The 21142-nt window shown below is 48.7% G+C and overlaps 1 protein-coding gene across 1 annotated transcript in view; it reads right to left on the bottom strand.

Annotated features, from left to right (window-relative positions):
* Positions 1-2888: 2888 nt before the first annotated feature.
* The window catches only part of STK10 (serine/threonine kinase 10), a 128583-nt gene continuing 110329 nt past the window's right edge, over positions 2889-21142 (bottom strand). The window contains exons 13-19 of the mRNA XM_040262752.1: positions 20865-20957; positions 17748-17877; positions 15711-15835; positions 13473-13661; positions 12856-12981; positions 10162-10275; positions 2889-5265 (exon numbers count right to left, since the gene is read on the bottom strand). Coding sequence (XP_040118686.1) covers positions 5122-5265; positions 10162-10275; positions 12856-12981; positions 13473-13661; positions 15711-15835; positions 17748-17877; positions 20865-20957 — 921 coding nt within the window. The 3' untranslated portion in view covers positions 2889-5121. The remainder of the gene's footprint in view (positions 5266-10161; positions 10276-12855; positions 12982-13472; positions 13662-15710; positions 15836-17747; positions 17878-20864; positions 20958-21142) is intronic.

Raw genomic sequence — 21142 nt, 5'->3', positions numbered from 1 at the left:
TCAGTTGATAGAGTCCGCCTGCAATGCAGGAAACCTAGATTCGATCCTGGCTTGGGAAGATCCCCTGGAGGAGGGCATGGCAACCCACTTCAGTATTCTTGCCTGGAGAATCCCATGGACAGAGGAGCCTGGTGGGCCACAGTCCGTGGGATTGCAAAGAGTTGGACACAACTGAGCAACTAAGCACATATCCTTATTGGCCTCTTCCATTTAAGTCTTGGTGGTTACAGACCTTGAAGGCCCCCTCTACCAAGGTTGACAATGGGGTTTGAGCCCAGCCTCCAGCTTTTGTAATTCTCTCCTGACATCATGAGTAACCTGGGTTATAAAATGCATGGCCAGTAGTGTCCTTCCTTCTGCAGGCTCAGGGTCTGAATTGGGATACTTCCTGACTGCCTCTGTCACCTGGCTTAGGAAGCCCGCCTGAAACAAGAGGTGGCCACTTGTCACCCATGGGGAAGCTGCATTTGGTGGTCCTGGAGGCACTCAGGTCCCCTCCCAGGAAGGGGACTACCGCCCCACACTGGGCACCATGCATCTGTCACCAACCCTGGTTCTTGGCCTTCCTTCATCAATAGAAACTAATAAGAGGCCCAGCAAATGCAGGCAAGGCTTTATTGGTGGAGGAACGAGAACAGTAGGTTCCCTTGCTCACTCCCTGGGCCGGAGGGGCTGGTTTGTGATCTGTGGTGAGGGTAGGAGTGTGTCCAGAGATCAGGTCAGAGGAATGGCTTGGGTGGTTTGCATACTCCTTAGGCGCTGCTGTGCGCAGGGGGCATGCTCGTTGCCCTGCTTTTGCTCCCATCTCTTCAGAAGTGAGAATTGAGGGTTTGGTTTTGTTTTGTTTACCTTTTTGAATCTTGTTGTCCATGATTTGCCCCAACCGCTCATGCATAGTTATTTTTCATTCCTTATAGTTTCTCTGTATTTTGTTGCTGGAGGAGATGTTTGTCCACGTACAAGCACTGCAGCAAAGGCTTCCAGGTCCCAGCCTGTCTCATATGTTTAGTTCTATCAGTTGCATTTTTAACTGAAGACATACTTGTTAATCAGACCTAGTGAATACCCGTGGTAGCAGAGTGAATGTATATCCAGTCTATTGCCTACAACCCTACTGCACCCTTTATACACCCTTTATCACATCTAAAGCCCAGACTGAGTCTCCGGGTATCGAGGGGTCAGCTAAGGTCTTCCTCCCTGCCCTTATGAAGCCTACAGTATGCCCTTTCCTTCCTAAAGCCTCCAAGCTTCATGGGCCGATATTCCCATTTGATATTGTCTCTGTTCTTGGCTGATCTCTTGAGTTACCACACTCATGATGTCAAGTGTCCTTCCTCTGAGAAAACTCTTCCCTAGCCTTCTTCCTGCTCTCAGGAAGTAAAGGTCCCTGAGCCTGGCTTGCAGGTCTGGCCCTGTTCTTCAGTCAGCCTCATGGCCCCACAAATCATTCACCCTCAACTACAGCCCAATCTCTGAATGGGTGTGTTTTGACTACATACAAGCTTGTTATCCTAGATACAGCATCACCTCCACTGGAAAGTCTCCCTTGATTCTCCCAGGCTACATCAGCCTGGACGAGCATCCGGTTCCACCAGGACTGTTTCTTGGCAGAACAAGCGTTTTGAAGCCAGTGTCAGCGTCCTGTTCATTTCAGCATCTTTAGTTCTTGGTGCTTAAGAGGCGTCAGTTAACGTGGAATGATCTCACGGGAACTCGGGGAAATCCCCACGCACCCCCAATGCATCGTCTCTTTCACCAGTCTCATGAATCCTTTTTCCTAGGAACCTCAGTCATTTTCCTGGCCCTTAATGATCCCCCAGACACATCAGGCTGACAGGCCCGTGGGGCACTGGGACGGGACCGCCACCTGCTGGTGAGAGCGTTTCCAGGCCAGTGACAACTCAGGGCTGCAGACAGGAAGGGCCAAGACATTCCACAAAGAACGGAAACCCCTTCTCAGGGCAGCATTCGCAAATGCACAGTGTAAAGCGCGTATATTACAAGTGAAACTAATCATCGTGAAACAGAAGGTGTCAAAATATTAGAAAATGTATGTATTATGTAGATATATATATTAGGTATATTTGTATCTCTCTAGTGATAGGTCCAGTACATACTATAATTTCAAAACGATGAACAAAAGCGATAACTGAAGATGCTGCAACATCTCTAATGTGAGATGAAGTATCTGTGATTTCTACTGCTGACATAGTCACAGTACTGCTGATAATATCAGTTTGTTGCCTATACCCATAAAGACAGGAAATGCTGAAATTCAGTTAGAGCTTAGTGAGACTACCTTTCTCATTCAGGTACAACAATACCCTGAATTCTACTCGTGGATCCCTTGTGTGTGTGTAACAGGGTCCACAGACTCCAGGTTGAGAACCCCTGAATGAGGTTTTATAAGCGTGGCCATCGTTTTCTGTATGGCAGAGAAGACAGTGGGTAATTGTGTGTGTCTCTTGCTTGAGTGTAATGCGTGCAGTTGGTGGGAGAGGAGCTATGGAGAAGACCGTGGAGTTGAAACTTTTGAATTCCATGGGCATCACCAGGGCTGTGAGCTTTCACCTGACCTTCCCCTTTCCCAGTATGTTTCCTCATCTATAAAATGACAATGCCTTCCTCACAGGTTGTTGAAAGGATTCAGTAAGTTAACATGTAAAAACTCTGAGGGGCCAAATGTTTGCTGTTAAATGAGAATGATGTAAATGTCTCTAGAGAAAATACATCAAATGTAACTTCTTCAAGAACAGAAACCCTGAACTCTGACCTGCTATACACCCTGGGAGGCACCAGTGTACTCAGACAATAGTAAATCATTTCCTGGGTAAGTTTGCCCTGCTTTCCCCACCCCAATCCAAGAGAACAAACCCAAATGCAAAGAGTTTCTCACCTTGTTATTTTATTAGAAGCATATTTACATTCTTGCAGTTAACTTTGCAGAGAACACTTCACAAAAGTTTTTTATATAAAGTTTGGAAACTACATAAAAATAACTTCTCCATAAAAGGGAAAATATAAGTTAGTTCTACTCTGCTAAAAACTGACAGAAAATGAGAAACAGTTCCGTCTGTCCCTTCCAGAGAAAATATTAGCACAGAACACGAAGAATACTGCATGGGCTTCCTCAGTGAGGGGCGTCATACTGGCTTAACGGTGAGCCTGGGAGACCCAAGCGGACGGGGTAACTAGTAGGGCTCAGGTGGTGCTGAGCAGAAAGCGGCACCTCCTTGAATGAGATTCCAATGTGAAGGACTTCCTCTTAAACCATGAGACTGGCCTCTCTCCTAATACTCTCTCTCATACCCAGGCTACAGAAGGCAGCGTTTTAAACAAAGCCCAAACCAGCCCTGCCATCGGCCACTGCGAGACCCTTTGCCCCTGCTGCTTCGCCGGTGGAACTGCGTCTGTCACACTGCCGCTAGTTCACAGTTCCCCAGCACCTGTGCACTAACGAGGGTCAAGGGATCATCGTTTCCCTTATCTCTTTTGTGGGAGACCTGAAAACTGTCCCTTCTGGGTCAAATACTGAAGCAGGCAAGCTGAGCACTCACTAACCTAAGAGGACCAGTACCTTCCCATGGCCCTCGGGGCAGCTTCACTGCGTATGTAAGTCTGTGGAACTGCAAGTCCCTTTTTCTATTGAATGGTTACCCTCCTTTCCCAAAAGCCAGTTACAAGAGTACCCAGAAAACTCCAGAGACTTGCTGTAGAAAGACAGAACATCTAACCTTAACCTATAGGTGAGGAAGAAAGAGGAACTCTTCCCAGAGTGTTAACCACCCATCACCAGCAAACTCATGCCCAGAATCAGTATGCCCATTTGACTCATCTCAGTCACCTTCATATTTTTCTGTTGTTTTTTTTTTTAAAAAAAAGCAGATGTTTTCCTAAGGAAGACATTCATTTATATCAAGTTAGACATAAAGGTGGGGGGGTGGGGAAAGGTTTTCTTTGTAGATGAACTGAATGCTGGGTCGAGCATTCGCTTTACCGGGTTATGTATGCTCTAGCCCCTGGGGAGTGGAACCTCTGGGAGGCCGGCTGAGGCGGCAAGGCCCAGGGCTTCACCTGAGACACAGAGGTTCCTGGGGCAAGAAGCACTCCGTATTTCTCCCTGAACAGAAGGTGCAGTGCCTGTGAGCCTCTGTCTGAAGTGTGAGACTGGACCCTGAAGTAGGAGGGACACGGCGCAGAGGGAAGCAGCCTTCCCGAATCACCTGCAGACAGGATGGGCAACTGGGAGACAGAGTGACTAGGCTGGGAAGTCTATCCCTGAAGAGGATCCCTCTGGGGGGCCAAAAAGGCATCAAAGACTGGCAACTCAGCCTGTACCATCTGTGCCTCTGGGGCCAACATCCAGCACCCCCACCCCATACCAGTGGCTCGCCCTAACATGCTCTGTGGTGCAGGCTCAGCCGGCAAGCACCTTCCAGTGCACCCAGCACAAGAGGCCCAGGGCACAGGCAAGCCTGCATAGCACCAGCGGGCCCTGTTCTGTGTGCATGGGAAGGGGCGGGGGGTGGGGGTGGGGAACGTGTGTGCACGAAGGGGGACCACAAGACGGCAAGAAACACCTGAGATCAGAATGAGCGCGCAGGCTCTTCCCGCTCCACCCTGTGGAGGTGGTCTCAGGAGGAAAGCAAACTGGGGGACGGCGGATGGGGCACCCCAGGCATCTGGCTGCAGACCAGGCTCTGCTGGAGCCAAAATGGGCATTAAGAGCCCCGGTTCTTGTCTTCCACCGCAGGGAATGGCTGAAAAGCCCCCGAGAATTACAGGACGAAGGAACCCACAGGGACCTCGGCGGCAGCGCTTCAAGCTCACAGACAGCACAGCTGCTGGTTTGGCAACAGGAGGGGCCTCGAGGCCACAGAGCACCTATTCCTAGTCTGCAGCCCACTGACAGCCCAGGTCACTGGGCTCAAGTGGAGCGTGCACGAGGGTCAGGCAGCCGTCACTAACCCTCACCCTCCACAGTAAGCGAGGAGTCAGGGGCGCCAGGGCCGTCGGGCGCAGCTGAGGCGGCACTCGGCAAGGGGCTGGATGCGAGTGGCGTGGAAGCAAAAAGGAAGGGGGTCCTGAGTTACTTGTTCACAGAGCGGCCCTGGGGGGCTGTTAAGAAGCAGTGTCTGTAGAGCTGTAGGGGAAGAACTTGGTGACCTTGTTTGGGGTGGTGGGATTTGCATACTCTGCCTCCTCGTTCATCTTGAAGAACATCTCCTGCTCTCGCTTTTTCTGGTTCAGATCCTCTTCCAGAGCCTAGGACAGAGGGCAGATGGAGCTCAGTCTCATCACTTAGGACACAAGTCTCCCCCAACCACTGGACCACCAAAATGGTCTTCTCTGGAAATTTCCGCCCCCCGCCTCCCAGGCCTCAGTGCTCAGGTAACTTGGTCTTCCCTCTTTCCTTTCCCAGAGCCCACCACCCAGAAGGTAAGTACCACCTCCTGCTTCCTATTGCCTCAACCATGCAGGAGTTGCCTGTGGGCCAAGAGTTCTGCTTTGGGGAAATGCCAGTCTAGACAGGCCTGAGGGAACAGCAGAAGAGAGTCTGCTGGCAGGGAACAGCCAGACGACTGGAGAAAAACCTGAGGTACTAATAGAAGATGGAGGAAGAGCTTTAAGAGTTGTCTGAGCTATATAGTGTTCCTAAGCAGACTGCTGTCCTGCCAAGTCAAGGGGCTTTTCAAAATCCAAGCGCAGTCATGCCACCCCTGAGATTCTGATTCTGAAAATCCACTGCAGGACAGGGCTCCTGACACTCACATCATGTGACTCGGAGGGGCGCCCAGGCAGCTGGCACTGCAGGTGCTGCTTCCTTTGGACACGCAGGTTTAACAAGATAAATGGTGTCCTACTCCAGAAAAATGTCTTGAGTTCTCCAGAAATACACATCCAATTAAGAAAGGAAGCATGGAAACATATACACTAACATATGTAAAATAGGGGAGAAGGCAGTGGCACCCCACTCCAGTACTCTTGCCTGGAAAATCCCATGGGTGGAGGAGCCTGGTGGGCTGCAGTCCATGGGGTCTCTAAGAGTTGGACACGACTGGGCGACTTCACTTTCACGCACTGGAGAAGGAAATGGCCACCCACTCCAGTGTTCTTGCCTGTAGAATCCCAGGGACAGGGGAGGCTGGTGGGCTGCTGTCTATGGGGTCGCATAGAGTTGGACACGACTGAAGCGACTTAGCAGCAGCAGCAGCATGTAAAACATAAAATAGACAGCCAGTGGGAATTTGCTGTATGACTCAGGGAACTCAAACTGGGGCTCTGTGACAAGCTAGAGGGGTGGGATGGGGTGGGATGTGGGAGGGAGGCTCCAGAGGGGACATATGTATACCTATGACTGATCCATGTTGATGTATGGCAGAAACCAATATAACATTGTAATTATCCTTCCATTAAAAATTTTAAAAAGTTCCTCTAAAACTATCCAAGTATAACATTGAAATAAGGTTGCCGGGAGAAATATCAATGACCTCAGAAACGCAGATGACACCACCCTTATGGCAGAAAGTGAAGAAGAACTAAAGAGCCTCTTGATGAAAGTGACAGAGGAGAGTGAAAAAGTTGGCTTAAAGCTCAACATTCAGAAAACTAAGAACATGGCATCCAGACCCATCACTTCATGGCAAATAGATGGGGAAATAGTGGCTGATGTTATTTTTGGGGGCTCCAAAATCACTACAGATGATGACTGCAGCCATGAAATTAAAAAATGCTTACTCCTTGGAAAGAAAGTTATGGCCAACCTAGACAGCATATTAAAAAGCAGAGACATTACTTTGCCAACAAAGGTCTATCTAGTCAAGGCTGTGGTTTTTCCAGTAGTCATGTATGGATGTGAGGGTTGGACTATAAAGAAAGCTGAGCACCGAAGAATTGATGCTTTTGAACTGTGGTGTTGGAGAAGACTCAGTCCATCCTAAAGGAGATCAGTCCTGGGTGTTCACTGGAAGGACTGATGTTGAAGCTGAAACTCCAATACTTTGGCCACCTGATGCGAAGAGCTGACTCATCTGAAAAGACCCTGGTGCTAGGAAAGATTGAGGGCAGGAGGAGAAGGGGATGACAGAGGATGAGCTGGTTGGATGGCATCACTGACTCAATGGACATGGGTTTGGGTGGACTCCGAGAATTGCTGATGGACAGGGAGGCCTGGCGTGCTGTGGTTCATGGGGTCACAAAGAGTCGGACACGACTCAATAAGGAAATCATACCAGAAGACCAAAAAAAGAAAAAAAGGAAGCAGAGTGCAGAGGAAAAAAGCAGGGGCTTTATAGTCAAATGGGATTCAGCTCCATTAGCAGCTGGGTGGGCCTCTGCATGTTACGTTTCCTCCCCAGGTCTGTTTCCTCTCGTGTAAAATGGCAATCTCACTGTCTTCCTGGCAGGGAACTTGAAAAGATTAAATTAAAAACCAATGGGCTGGGATTTCCCCCTCATCGTCCAGTGGTTAGGACTTCGCCTTCCAATGCAGTGGGTGCGGGTCCAATCCCTGGTTGGACTTGCACATGAGATCTTAGTGCCTTGAGACCAAAAAACCAAAGCATAAAACAGAAGCAATACTGTAACAAATTCAAACACTTTAAAAATGGTACACATCAAAAAATATATATATATTTTTTTTTTTAAAAACTAATGGGCTGTAACTACTGAGTACTTCTTGAATGTCACATACTATGCTAAGTGTATTACAGCTTATTTAATCTTCACTCTAAGAGATAGATACTATTATCCCCATTTTATAGATGGAGAAACTGAGGCTCAGAGAGTTTAGGTCACTTGCCCAAGGTCATTCAGCTACATGGGGGCAGAAGCAAGATGGGTCTAACTTTAGAGTTCAGGCTCTGAAACACTGCAAAGTCAGGCACTCATGGGTTACTCAGTAAATGTGGCTTCATTATTACTTGCTTTCATTATAGAAGTAACCATTCATAGGAATTGACCAGCATTCTCTTTTTAAAACTATTCTTTGATGCCCTGAAATGGTCTCAGCAAACTTACCCCCTTAAGCCCACGTTCCTTCAACAGTACTAAATTCTAATGAGTTCTACCTAAAAAGGAAAGATGGGAAAAGGACACTGTCTTCCCAGCTCCAGCTGGTGGCTGTCATGTGGTATGACAGGCCCAGTGTTGCTAGAGCTCCTGTTTTCAAAAGAAACTGGAAATCCAGGTTTTTATGTAAAATTTCCTTATACTTAAAAGATTGGTAACTCCAAAAAGTCTTCAAATTGCTATCTGTTGGCCAAACCTCTCTGTAAGCCAGTTTCAGCCTGTAAGTCGTCAGCTACCACTTCTTTTATTTTAGCACAGAAAGGTTTGGTAACTGCCTAGGGTCTCACAGCTAGTAATGGGGGAGCAAAGACCTTCTCCCATGTTTGTCTTACTTCAGAACCTATCCTTTTAAGCACTCCTCTCTTTTACCCTTATACAACCTCTGTGTCCTCTATGTAACCCAGGGCAGTCAGCAATCCTTCTGTAAAGGGCCAGACTATAAATATTCCAGCTTTGCAGACGTCAAAGTTGCTGGTAAAACTGCTCAACCACTGTTGTAGTATAAAATCAGCCATAGATGATATGTAAATGAATGCGCATGGCTGTGCTCCAGTAAACCTTTATTTACAAATACAGGTGGTGGGCCACATTTGGCCCGTGGGAACAGGCCTTAAAACACCTGTTTTAAGGGAAAAAATGTTATCTTCATCTTATAGCCCTCAAAAGCAAGGTTCAGGAGGAAAGCCTTGTCTGAGGCCACATTCTATGTTAACTATGACCCAAGCAACACCTTATTGAATTCACCAGACATTCTATACTTACTGAAAGAAAAAAATCTGAATTTTTCTAAAATTACTCCACAAGGTACCATCATCTCCCCTGGCTCCCCCAACATGGGCCACAGCTCAAAGCTGCTGATGGAAATCCAAGAGTATAAAAAACATATATTCTAGAATGAAAATCATCACCTCTGGGTCAGTGTTCCACCAGCAACCCAGGTAAGTGAAAAAAAAATAAAGAAATGGAGAGAATGCGTCTACAAAGAATTCAGGAAAAGAGGCAGCCACCACCAGCAAAATCCAATACCAGCTCACCAAACACACACTTGGAATACCTCCCTAAATCCAGGCACCCCCCCTGAAGCAGTCTGGGAACTGATGCAGTTGCTGGAGGCAATATCACCGTTCACTTTCAGATTCTCTCAGGATGTGCAAAGCATACAGAACCGCTGGGTAACAGAACCAGGCAAACATTTACTTCTGATGCCAGAGGGAACCTATGTCAGCAGTATTATTGATTTGAGTGTCAAATATCACAAGTCCCAGCAGACCACATGTGGTTACAAGTAAGTGTAGACCTTTTAATCGGAAGGTCTGGGGCCTTGGCCAACTTCCAGCCAGAAATCTCCATTTGCACACTGAGGAGGGAGGCCTCAACTCAAGGACTTCCAAGGCCACTCTGAGGCAGAGGTGGGCAGCCGCCTCCTGGCCAGACCTCAGTTAGAGCAGGTAGAGCTGAAGATGACCGCAGAACAGACCTCAGAGCTTAAGGACAGAGAATCAAGGACAGTTAGGGCAGCTTCATCCTCAGAGAGTTTAGAACGGAAGGAAATGAGTCTGTCCCTGGCCTATACTGTGGCCTAGGGACTTTCCACGTAACACTGTATGATATTCATATTTTCACTTTACAGATAACCACACTGAGGCCCTGTAGCGATTAATTTATCTGTCAACCTGGCAAAGCCACAGTAACCAGTCCAGGTGGCATTGTGAAGGAATTTTTTAGATGTGATTAACATGTAACTCAGTAGACTCTGAATAGAGCAGCTTACCTGCCATAATGTGGGTGGGCCTCAGTCAGTCCGCTGCAGGCCTTAAGAGGCAAGCCTGAAGCCCCACTGAGGAGAGGACTATGCCTCTGGACTGCCCTGGTGCTCAGGACCGCAACATCAACTCTCTCTGGCTCTCCAGCCTGCGGTCTGCCCAGCAGGTTTCAGACTGACCAGCCCCAACCATCGGGTGAGCCAGTTCCTTAAAATACACCCCCACATCTATCTCATCCATATCTGTATCTCCACCCGCATCCAAGGCAGACACCGGTGGTCCAATGAAGCAGAGCCCTCCACAGGCCCGCCAGCCCAGACGTGGTTACCTTTTTGCGCGGCCGGAGCTTGTCCCGCCATTCCTTCAGGTTCTGGTTATGGCTCTCATCCAGGGCCTTCAGCTTCTGGGCTTCATGCTCTATCAGGAGGTGACACTTTTCATTCTGGAACATATTCCAGGGAGGACAGGTAAGAGGGCTGAGACACACCATGAGGCACCAGCATCGTGCACTTAGGCCTTGATTATAAACCCCATTTATACAAGACTCTATACACGTGAACACAAATGCACCTAAAGGTGCCTGGAAGCCTAGCCCAGAATGTCACCATTAATAGGCTTCATTGTGGAATAGGAGCTCTAGCAGTCTTGCAGCTTTCTTTGTGCTTCCTGCATTGTTTGAATTTTTCAACATGAACATATATGTTGTTTTAACAAAACAATAGAACCACTAACAGTAAATATGTGCCCTAATTGTACCACACAGAGGCAACCACTACAGAATTTTAGATATATTTCCTGTCAGGCTCTGTCCTGTGTGTTGTTCGGCCCACCCTGTATATAAAATTCTGAAACCTGCCTCCCTGTTAACATTATAATGTAAACAGTTCTACAAAGAATTAACACTTTTTATAATCATGCTTAATTCCTACGGAGTATCTTACAGTATGGCGTTAACTAATTTAAACATTCCCGTATTTTTGGCCAGCTTGGGTTGCTCTTAATCTTCACTGTTACAAATGTCATTTTCTTAAACATCTGTGCCGTATACTGAGTTGTTTCTCCCTAAAATTCATTATGTTGAATCTGTAATGTCCAGTGTGATGGTATTTGGAGATACGGGGCCTTTGGGAGAGAAGGAGGTTTAGTGAGACCAGGAGGATCGGGCCCTCACGCCAGGGTGAGAGCTCACATGCTAGAGTGCTCCATCCCTGTCTCCGTCCCTCCGTCCCCCTCCCCTCTCTCCCCCCTTTTCTCTCCTGTCTCTCTGCCACGTGAGGACACAGCAAGAAGGCATCCACTCCCCCGGAACCCAACCATGCTGGCAAGGCTGATCTCTGGTTCCCAGGCTCCAAAACTGTAAGAAAATAAACTCCTGTTGTTTAAGCCGGCCGGTCTCTGGTGTTTTGTTACGGCAGCGTGAGATGAGATAATCTGTATGTATAAACATTTTGTATCTATGTAAGTGATATAATTTTCTGTGTCACATACCATTCCTCCAGGAGAGATCTGTGACAAGGGATAAAGGCCGTGGACCTGCCTGAGGCTTGCCAACATCACTGCTCTCTCTATGAGGCAAGTTATCTGCCTCACAAAACTGAACCTGGAGCCTCCCACAGGGACAGCAGGGACAGTTCCCTGTCCGTTCCTCACAGAGAATCAATCCTGCGGCTTATCGTACATTTATAAAGCAGGGGGAAAGCGCCTTTATCCAGACACCTCCACCCTCCTGGACTGGGGGAGTAGAACTGCTTGGGGGACTTTTACCTGGGGTTTCAAGCTCAAGGGTTCTAGGAATTTAGAAACCGCCTTGGTTGGGAACAATACTCATAGCTGCCCTGAGTACTTCTGGCCTGCCCAGAGCTGGCTGCTAGCTCTCTGCAGCTTCTCTCAGTTGATCCTCACAGTAACCCCATGAGGCAGGGTGGGAACATAAATACAGAAGGTGAGTGGGCTCGTTAAAGCTCACACAGCAACAAGCAGCAGCGCCCCTGCCTGCCAGGCTTCAACACCTGCGGTGTTTTCTCCCCAGCCCTCTGCCCTTCGAGAAATTGCCAGGTGGATCTCAGAGCCTCAAGAGTTTCCTGAGGTCACAGACGCGTGTGTCAGTGCATGTCAGGTAGAGCAATGCCGCGCTCCACCACAAGGGGGCTCCAACTACCAACTCCTGGGCAAGGGCCCTTAGGGTGAGGCGAACTTGATTGGGATTTGAGAAACTTGAAGAGGTCAAGGATCTCCCCAGGGAAGGGGGTCACACAGGGGCTTGGCAATATCGGAATTCCTTTTCCTGATTTTATGGGAAAATTTTGAGCTTCTTACCAACAAGGATAATGGTAGCTGTAGGTTTCTGTAGATACTCTTTATCAAGTTAAGGAAGTTCCCTTCTGCTAATTAACATAAGCAGGTGTCAGCCTCTGTCAAATGCGTTTTCTGTATCTACTGATGATATGATCATGTGATTTTTCTCCTTTAGCCTGCTGATGTCATAGATTACATTAACTCATTTTTGTATACTGCACCAACCCTGGGGGGTAAATCCCACCTGGTCGTGGTATATACTTCTTTTTATGTACTTTTAAATTCTGTTTGCTAACATTTCATTGGGGATTTGTGCATCTGTGCTCATGAGACATACTGATCTGTAGTTTTGCTCCTTGTAATGTCTGGTTTGGGTATTAGGGTTATTGGGACACCTTTTCCAAAGACACAGGGATGACCAAGCAAGCCAGCAGCATGCTCAATGCCAGGCCCTGGGCATAGCGCTTTTGGCTCAGCTCTGCCATCTCATTCACAAAGGCTCACTCCAGTTCTACAAAATAGGAGTCATCACCCTTGCCCCATGCCTAGTTTATAAATGAGGAAACTATGGCACGCGAGGGGGACATGATGTGACCAACATCACAGAGAATAGCAGGATGGAAACAGCTCCACCCGTAGCTCCCCTGTCTGTCGGGTCCCAAGACCCCCAGAGAGCTGCGTGCCCCCGGGGAGACGGGGGCAAGCACGGCGGGGCAGGGGGCGGTACCTGCAGCTGCTGCAGCTCACTCATGTTGCTCTCACACTGGGCCAACATGTCCCGCATCTGGTTCTCATGTTTCTGCTGCTGCTGCAGCCGCTCTGCCTTCTGCCTCTTTTCTTCCTGCTGGGAGAACTGCAACCGAGAACAAGCGAGGTCCCTCCCTCAGGGAGACGCCCCGAGGGGCCAGAGTGTACACAGGCAGTGTCCTGCGCCACTCAGGTAGGGCCCCCTGTGTGAAGTCCTCCCAGCCCCCGCCTTCAAGGAGCCCACAGACTGGTGGAGACAGACGGGCTAGGACAGTGTGTGGAGGAGGCAGGAATCACAGGAGTCCGGGGTCACCGACTCCATGTGCCCGAGCCCCCTGGGTGACTTGTGAGTGGGGGTCTCAGTAGATGAAAAGGTAGAAGCAGCTGCAGGATAGAAGCTCAGGAGTGTGACAGAGAGCGTGCATCAGAAAGCAACGCCAAACCTCCTTCCTATCCACCAGAGGGGGTCAACGTGAGGCTTCCATTCCACTCCTCTTTCCAAGACTCTGCTCCATCTTCTATTCCCCTGAATGTGTAAGATTCAGGCCCCACCACACCTGGGTCTGGCCCCACTCCAGGACACCCCAAGCCCCTGACCTGCTTGATCTTCTCGCGCTGCTCAGCGGCGCTGCCCCCTCCGTTGATGTGGAGGCTCTTCTTGTACATGGCCATGCGTGTCTTGCCCTCACTTCTCTGAATCTTGGGCAGCCGCGCCTTCTCCTGCTGCTGCCGCACCTTCAGCTGCTCAATCATGCGCTGGTTGTAGCGCTGCATCTGCTCGCGCTCCTGACAGGGACACCCAGAGGGGACAAGGTCAGCTGCTTCTCCACACACACAGGTGTAGTCAGAGGTCAGGGCTGCCACACGCCACTCAGGAGCCCAGGACCCGCGTGGTTCAGAATGCTCAGAACAAGGCTCACCTCATTTGACTTCTCTCTTAAGTAACATTTTCTATTTTCAATTTTAAAATTACCATCAATAATGTTTCAGAGTCTTACCTTCTGAATGCCTTCTCATTTAACCAATTGGTAGCATGCTATCCTGAGCTATTATCTCAGAGCAAAATGTACATTAATGGGATGGTTCCTCATTATTGATAGGTGTCAATCCATATTTTTTAAAGTCTTGATAAATTTGAATATTTTCCTTCACCTAACACTTGTATTTCAAAACTTAGCACAGGCATCATTTCTCCCAAGAAGCCTCCCCGGACTTTCTAGCCAGGTAGGGCATGTTTATTCCAAACTGCCACAGCCTTGGGCTGACTTCCAACACTGTACTTAGGTTAGGAGTTGTAATAACCCACACCAGATCTCAGTTTAACCTGTCTCTGTGCCCACTAAAGGGACTGAACCAAGACAACTGCACAGAAGTAGAGTGCTCCAGCCACACAGAAGGGGCCCTTCTCTGGGCTGGGGAGGTTAGGGAAAGCTTCCTGGCAGAAGCAGTATTTAAGTTGAGACTTAAACATATTTTGAAAGACTTCAGACAATAGTAGAAAGCTACAGTAATCAAAACTGTGTGGTACTGGGAAATCTATGGCAGTCCAGTGGTTAGGACTTCTGAGATTTCACTGCCAAGGGCCCGGTTTGATCCTTGGTCAGGAAACTAAGATCCCACAGGCTGTGAGATAAACAATAAAATAAAAAAAAATAAGTCTATCCAAAAAATAAAAAGGACAGTGTGGTATTGGTACAAAAACAGATATATGGATCAATGGAACAGAATAGAGCCCAGAAATAAACCTACACACCAACAATCAATCTTCAACAGTGCAAATCAAAACTACAGTGAGGCACTTCCTCACATCTGTCAGAACGGCCCTCATTAAAATGCCTACAAACAACAAATGCTAGAGAGGGTGTGGAGGAGAGGGAACAGTCCTACACTGTCGGTGGGAATCTAAGTCAGTATAGCCACTATGGAGAACAGTATGGAAGCTCCTCAAAAAACTAAGAGCTACCATATGACCTGTCAATCCCACTCTTGGGGAGACAACACTATAATTCAAAAAGATACATGCACCCCTATGTTCATAGCAGCACTCTTCATAATAGTGAAGACACGGAAGCAACCTAAATGTCCATTGACAGAGGAACGGATAAAGATGTGCACACGTATCCAATGGAATACTCCTCAGCCATAAAAAACACAAAGTGATGCCTTTTGCAGCAGCATGGACAGACCCAGAGATTACCAAACTAGGTGGAGTGAGAGGCAAACACCATATGGTATCACTTACAGTGGAATCTAAAATAATGGCACAAGTGAACCTGTCTACAAACCAGAAACCAACTCAGAGAACAGACTAGCTGCCCAGAGCAGGGGTGGGGGTGGGGCGGATGGCGAGGGATTGACTGGGGTTTGGGGGTTACATTTAGAATGCATAAACAACAAGGTCCTACTGTACAGCACACGGATCTATATCCAGCCTCCTGGGAGAAACCACAATGGAAAAAGACTATAAAAAAGACTGTATATGTGTGTATATGTGTGAGTCACTCTGCTGTACAGCAGAAATTAACACAACATTGTAAATCAATTATAACCAAAAAAAGTAACAAGTATTCTGAGAGAATGCATGGGAAAGACAAAGTGAAAATGGAAAGGAGGGCAGGACCAAAGAAAGGAAAAAGGGGGGGAAAGTGAGACATATACGTCAGGCGTCAGGGTCAGGGAGGGAGCTTCCATGATCCCTGGCCCCTGGATCTGAGGCAGGACATTGCCGAGAACCTCTCGAGCCTCCCTGTGGCCACCCGGCTCCTCTCAGAGACGCGCGGGGTGGCCTCCCGGCCCCCCAGGGGCAGCCCGGGAACCGCGGGCTCGCAGCCTCACCTTCTCATGCTTGCGCAGCAGCTCGTGCCGCTGGAGGAAGTACTGGTCTTTGAGCTGCTGCTTCACCAGCTGGTGCCTCTCCTGCAGGTGATGCTCCTCCATCTCCCACAGCGCCGCCTCCCGGTCTGCAGCGGACACAGCACCCAGTGAGGTGCAGACGGCCAGAGCCCCCAGGCCCTCCCCTCCCGAGCCCGGTCTCCTCACACCGCAGCTGGTGATGGCGCCGCCTCATCAGACTAAGTTGGCTGAGCCACCAGCTAGGAATATCCTCAGCACCTCAGGGGTGAGAGCTCCCCGCAGCGTACAGCAGGAGGTGTTTGGAGTGTCAGGTCGTCAGGAGCCAGAGAAACCAGAGACCTAGGCTAGAACCCAGCCATATCACTGGGGTTTGGGATGGACAAAAAGTCTGCTTCAGGCCCCATCTCCCACCTCTGCCAAATGGCATACCATGGAGGGAGAAATATCCTTGGAAGACACTTACATTCTGTCTGCACTGTGCCTGTGCTTCCCTAAGGGGCAGATGGGAAGCGCTCATGTGGAAACCCCATGAAGAAGGTATGACAGCCTCTTGTCACTATATCCTACTTTGAAAAATGGATGGGACCCTCCACATCCCATCTATGCGTTTTGGAATAGTACCTGGCATTTTATCACTGGAAGTCCATTAGTACTGCAGGGCAGGGAGGTGGGGTCAGATGGAGAACCTCACGCCCCGCAAGACGTAGCTGGTCCTGCTCAGCCCACTGTGAAAGTTCCATCTATTTTGCTTCCCTCCTGTCCCATGAAAGCCAGCATCTACCCACAGGACACCGAAACAGTGATTTGGCTTCCAAACCAATCAGAACCACAGTCCCACAAGTAGGATGGTTCTTACAGACCATCGCGTGATAAGAAAAGGAAGCAAGGGAAAGGAACTTTACCCAAACACCCTGGCTCTGTTCAGGAGGTCAGAATACTCCATTTTGCTTGGTCCACACTAAGTACTGGCTCACAGCGTTTAACTGTCCGGGCCATCGGAGTCCTGGCTGCAGTCCCCGGTATAATAATGAGCCTAAACAGCACTTGGGTATCAGTCCTATGTTTACCTCTTTACGACAGACAGGGACCATTAGGTCCACAGCCCATAGGCACCAAAGTCCAGTTTTCACTCAGCCATCTGCTGTAAATGGAGTTCAGCCCACAGAGTTCTAGCCATTTGGAGCCTGCTTGCTTTCCATACCCCGTAAAATTGTACCCAACATCTGCTGGCCATAAAAAGACAGCCTGGGGGCTATATAAAGACCCCAAGCCCTGCGTCCTGCAGAGCGCCCTACCCAGAGCCTCCCAGCGGATCTCTGCGCGCTGAAGGCCGTCGCTCAGAGGCGCGAGCTGGCCCGTTTCCAGGCGCCCCTCTGCCCCCTCCCCCGGGCGGGGACGCGCACTGTTGCCTCTGGGCAGTCCCGAGCTGGGAGGGGCCCGCCAGCACCAAAGCTGCCCAAACCCCACCCCGGCGGGGCCGGAAGGGCGTGGCTTCGAGAGAAGGTCTGCATCCACGGCCCAGGCGGCCGCTCACGAGCGGGGCCACTCTGGCCAAAGCACAGCCGCTCTCCAAGCCTCGGTTTCCTCGTCTCTACAAACGGGCAAACGGCAGGGCCTGCCTTGTGGGCTTGAGAGGATACGATGTGATGAAGGTACAAGACGAAGGCACACGGCCTGGCAGAGGAGGCCTTCAACATGTGATAGAGCTGCTCTGAGGGGCTCTGGATTCTGTCCGCGCCTTACCACCCCGCTGACCGGCTCACTGATTGATTCATACAGTTTCCACCCATTCTACGTCGCTTCTTTTTCTCCTTCCTCCTTGACATGTTGCCAGCATGTTAAATCGTGTTATTGATAATGGTATCTCTGCCTCAGTCTTGACTTCAGTGGGGGTTTTCCTCCTGTTTCGCTACGAGGCTGATGTCTGGTCTTAGGGTGGAGAAGTCCCAGCGTCCGTTTCCGCCCAGGGCTGGGCCGTCCATTCAGGCCCGGCGTGCACCCCCGCTCTCAGGCACCCACCTCGCAGGAGCTCCTGCTTCCTCGTGAGGCACTCGCGCTCCTTGTCGCAGATCTCCCGCCTGTTGTCGGCCGTGATCCTCTTCATCGCCAGCTCCAGGTCTCCCTTCTGCTTGGCCACGAACTCCCGGTCCTGTTAAGGTTGAGTATTTACAATTTTAGGGGTGAGAATTCCCTGGTGGTCCAGTGGCTAGGACTCCACTCTTCTCTCTGCCCAGGGCCAGGGTTCAATCCTGCTCAGGGAACTAAAACCCCACAAGACACACGGCACGGCCAAAAAAAAATTTTTTCAATAAAAAAATTTATAAAATTTTAAGTGTGTTTTTGGTTTTGTTATTTTCTTAGAGATACATATTGAGGTACTTACAGGTGAAATGATATGAGGTCTGGGATTCAATTTAAAATAATACAGTAGAGTGGGGAAGTGAGCAGATAGGGGCTGATCATTGCTGAGGTCAGGTGGTTGTTCAGCCACACAGTCATATCCAACTCTTTACGGCTATTATATTATTATACCTATTTGTGCCTATGTTTTTAATTTTCCTTAATAAACAGTAAAAGCTAAAATTTAAATTTAAAGTTTTAGCTACCATATATGACATAGATAACCAACAAGGACCCACTGTATAGCACAGAGAACGATACTCAATATTTTATAATAACCTGCAAGGGAAAAGAATCTGAAAAAGAATATATACACACACACACATATATATCTGAATCATTACTCTGTATACCTAAAACTAACACAACATTGTATACTTCAATAAAAAACACTAAATTTTAGGAAACATGTTAAGAAACTAAAATTTGCACTAATCTTATCACTCATTGCTAGCAGCTGGTTTTGGTACATTTATATAAATGTATCTACATCTGTTGTTTCAAAAATTACTTTTAAAGACTTGAAGAGATATTTATACACCCATATTCATGGCCCTGTTATTCACAACAGCCAAGGGATTGGAAACAACTCAAGTGTCCATAAACAAATACACAGATAAACACAGTGTGGTGTACACATACAGTGAAATATTATTCAGGCTTTAAATGGCAGGAAATCCTTATACACACTACAATGCAGATGAACCTTGAAGACGCGGTAAGTGAAGTAAACTAGACACCAAAGGATAAGTAATGCATAATTCCATTTATATGAGGTCAAATTTGTAGAGACACAAAGTAGAATGGTGGTTGTCAGGCACTGGAGAGAGGGCATAGTGGGGAGTTCTTGGTTAAGCTCTGGGTACAGAGCTTCTGTTGTGAAAGACAAAGATTCTGGAGGTGGATCGTGGTGATGCACAGTGATGGTAATGTACTTAGAATCATTTAAACATGGCTAAGATATCAAATTTTATGTCAATTTTCCACAATTTGTAAAAATTATTAAAAAGACCTTTCCATGTCATAATGTAACCAACTATCAAAAATATATTTTAATGGCTGAATATATTTCATGGTATAACTACACTCTAACTTATCAAACCAACACATAACAGGTTGCTTATAGATTTTCTTTTAGATACTGCTGCTCTTCACATTCTGGTAGCTAAATGTCCTTGAGCCTCTGTGATAACTCATCTCTAAGATTAGCCCTCGAAGCAGAAAATCTAGGCCAAAGGATGGATTCTGGGGGCTCTTGATACATTTTTGAGGCTCCTGATGCAATTGCCAGAGTGGTTTCCAAGGGCCAATCTGCTCTCCCTCTCAGGGCCTGTCTCCCCGCCACTCCCCAGCACTGCATTCTTCCTCTAACCAGAGCATCCAGGACAGGCTGTAGGAAAGCAGGAGAGTCTGGAGTCAGATTCAGTTTGAGGCCTCGGACCCCAGTGTTAACCGTGCACTGTCAACTCCCCGAGCCCTGGATTCTTCCTCTGTAAAGGGAAAGACGAACAGCACCTATCCTGGTAAGCTGTGAACACTAAACTAGATAATATACTAATACAAATACATTTGTAATGGTAGACTCTAATGTTCTTTGCATCTGGGGACAGAGGAAGTGGGAGAAGATGGGAGCATGAAGAAGATGGGAGGAAGGCTGGTGAGGCTGGAGCAGAGGGGACTGGGTTCAGCTGAGAGAGGCGGGCAGGAACCAGACCTCCAGGGCCTTGAAAGCACACAAGGCGGCTGATCTGGTCAGATGGGTAAAGTGAAGGTTTATCCATACGAAGGGCTTAAAGGCCAGGGCTTTGGGGGGAGGGTGTCATGGTCAGATCTGGATCAGATTTGGAATTCGTGTTGATCACACCAGCTGGTATGAGAGAAAGAGCGGCAAGAGCTTCAGGGAAACTAGCTGGGAGGTTACTGAAGCAGTCCAGGCAAAAGATGACAGGCTCGGGAGTCACGGAGACGCTAACGACTGGATGGACCCAGAGAGAGTTTGGCTATTAAAACAAAAAATCCAAAATCTGAGAAGCAGTGACGAACTGAGGGAAAAGAGGCGCCAGGAATGACAAGGCCTCGGGTCTCACAACACAGTGGGGGACACTGAGCCCTTGGAACGTGAGAACAGGACAAGGTCTGGGAGGTCTGGGCCTGATGTCTTTGAGACTCCAAGTGGGCAGATGGATATACTGGGTTGGTCAAGGAGATGTGATGTACAAACAACCATAAAACAAGGCAGGAGGTGCTAAAGGCTCTGGGAGAGATGGAAATAAACATCTGTGGTGTCTCGCAGAGATGGAAGAGCTCACTTCCAGCTGGAGTGAGGGGAATCAAGGAAGGCTGCGTGGGAGCGGTGATAAAAGGGATAACCAGCATCATCTGATATAGATATTCAGAATATGGGATGGGGGGTCTCCCTAGTGGCTCAGTGGTTGAGAATCTGCCTGCCAACGCTGGAGACTCAGGTTCGATCCCTGGGTCGGAAAGATCCCCTGAGAAGGAAATGGCAACCCATTCCAGCATTCTGGGAAATCCCATGAACAGAGGAGCCTAGTGGGCTAGAGTCTATGGGGCTGCAAAAGAGCTGGACATGACTGAGCACAAGCAAGAATGAGACATGGGTGAATATTCAAGGGCAGGGCACGGACATAGAGAAGTACTTGGGGCACCATTCAGGGTCTCAAACCTGGGACTCCCCAGCCCCTCCAACCCCCCAGCTCAGGGACAAGGACTCACGAGAAGCTGCTTTTTCTGAGCGTGCTCCTCCATCTTCTGCTTCATGCTCTCCTTCCGCTGCTGCCTGGGGAGCTTCTCCACCTCATTCTTCACCTACACCAGAAACAGCAGAGAATTGCTGGGTCGGGGTACCTCCTCACACTTCATATCAAACAACCCTTCAATCCCAGAACTCCTGGGCACTAGCGCTCACCCTGCTCTCCACCCTGGTGACAGAGGGCACCCCCCGGCCACCAGTCTGCTGCTGGCTCCAGTTTCCAAGACTCCCCCAGAGCAGA

This window comes from Oryx dammah, unplaced genomic scaffold (genome assembly GCF_014754425.2).
Source record: "Oryx dammah isolate SB20612 unplaced genomic scaffold, SCBI_Odam_1.1 HiC_scaffold_20, whole genome shotgun sequence".
NCBI lineage: Eukaryota > Metazoa > Chordata > Mammalia > Artiodactyla > Bovidae > Oryx > Oryx dammah.
Note: the sequence above shows the minus strand (reverse complement) of the source record. Positions and strands in the feature narration are given on the sequence as shown.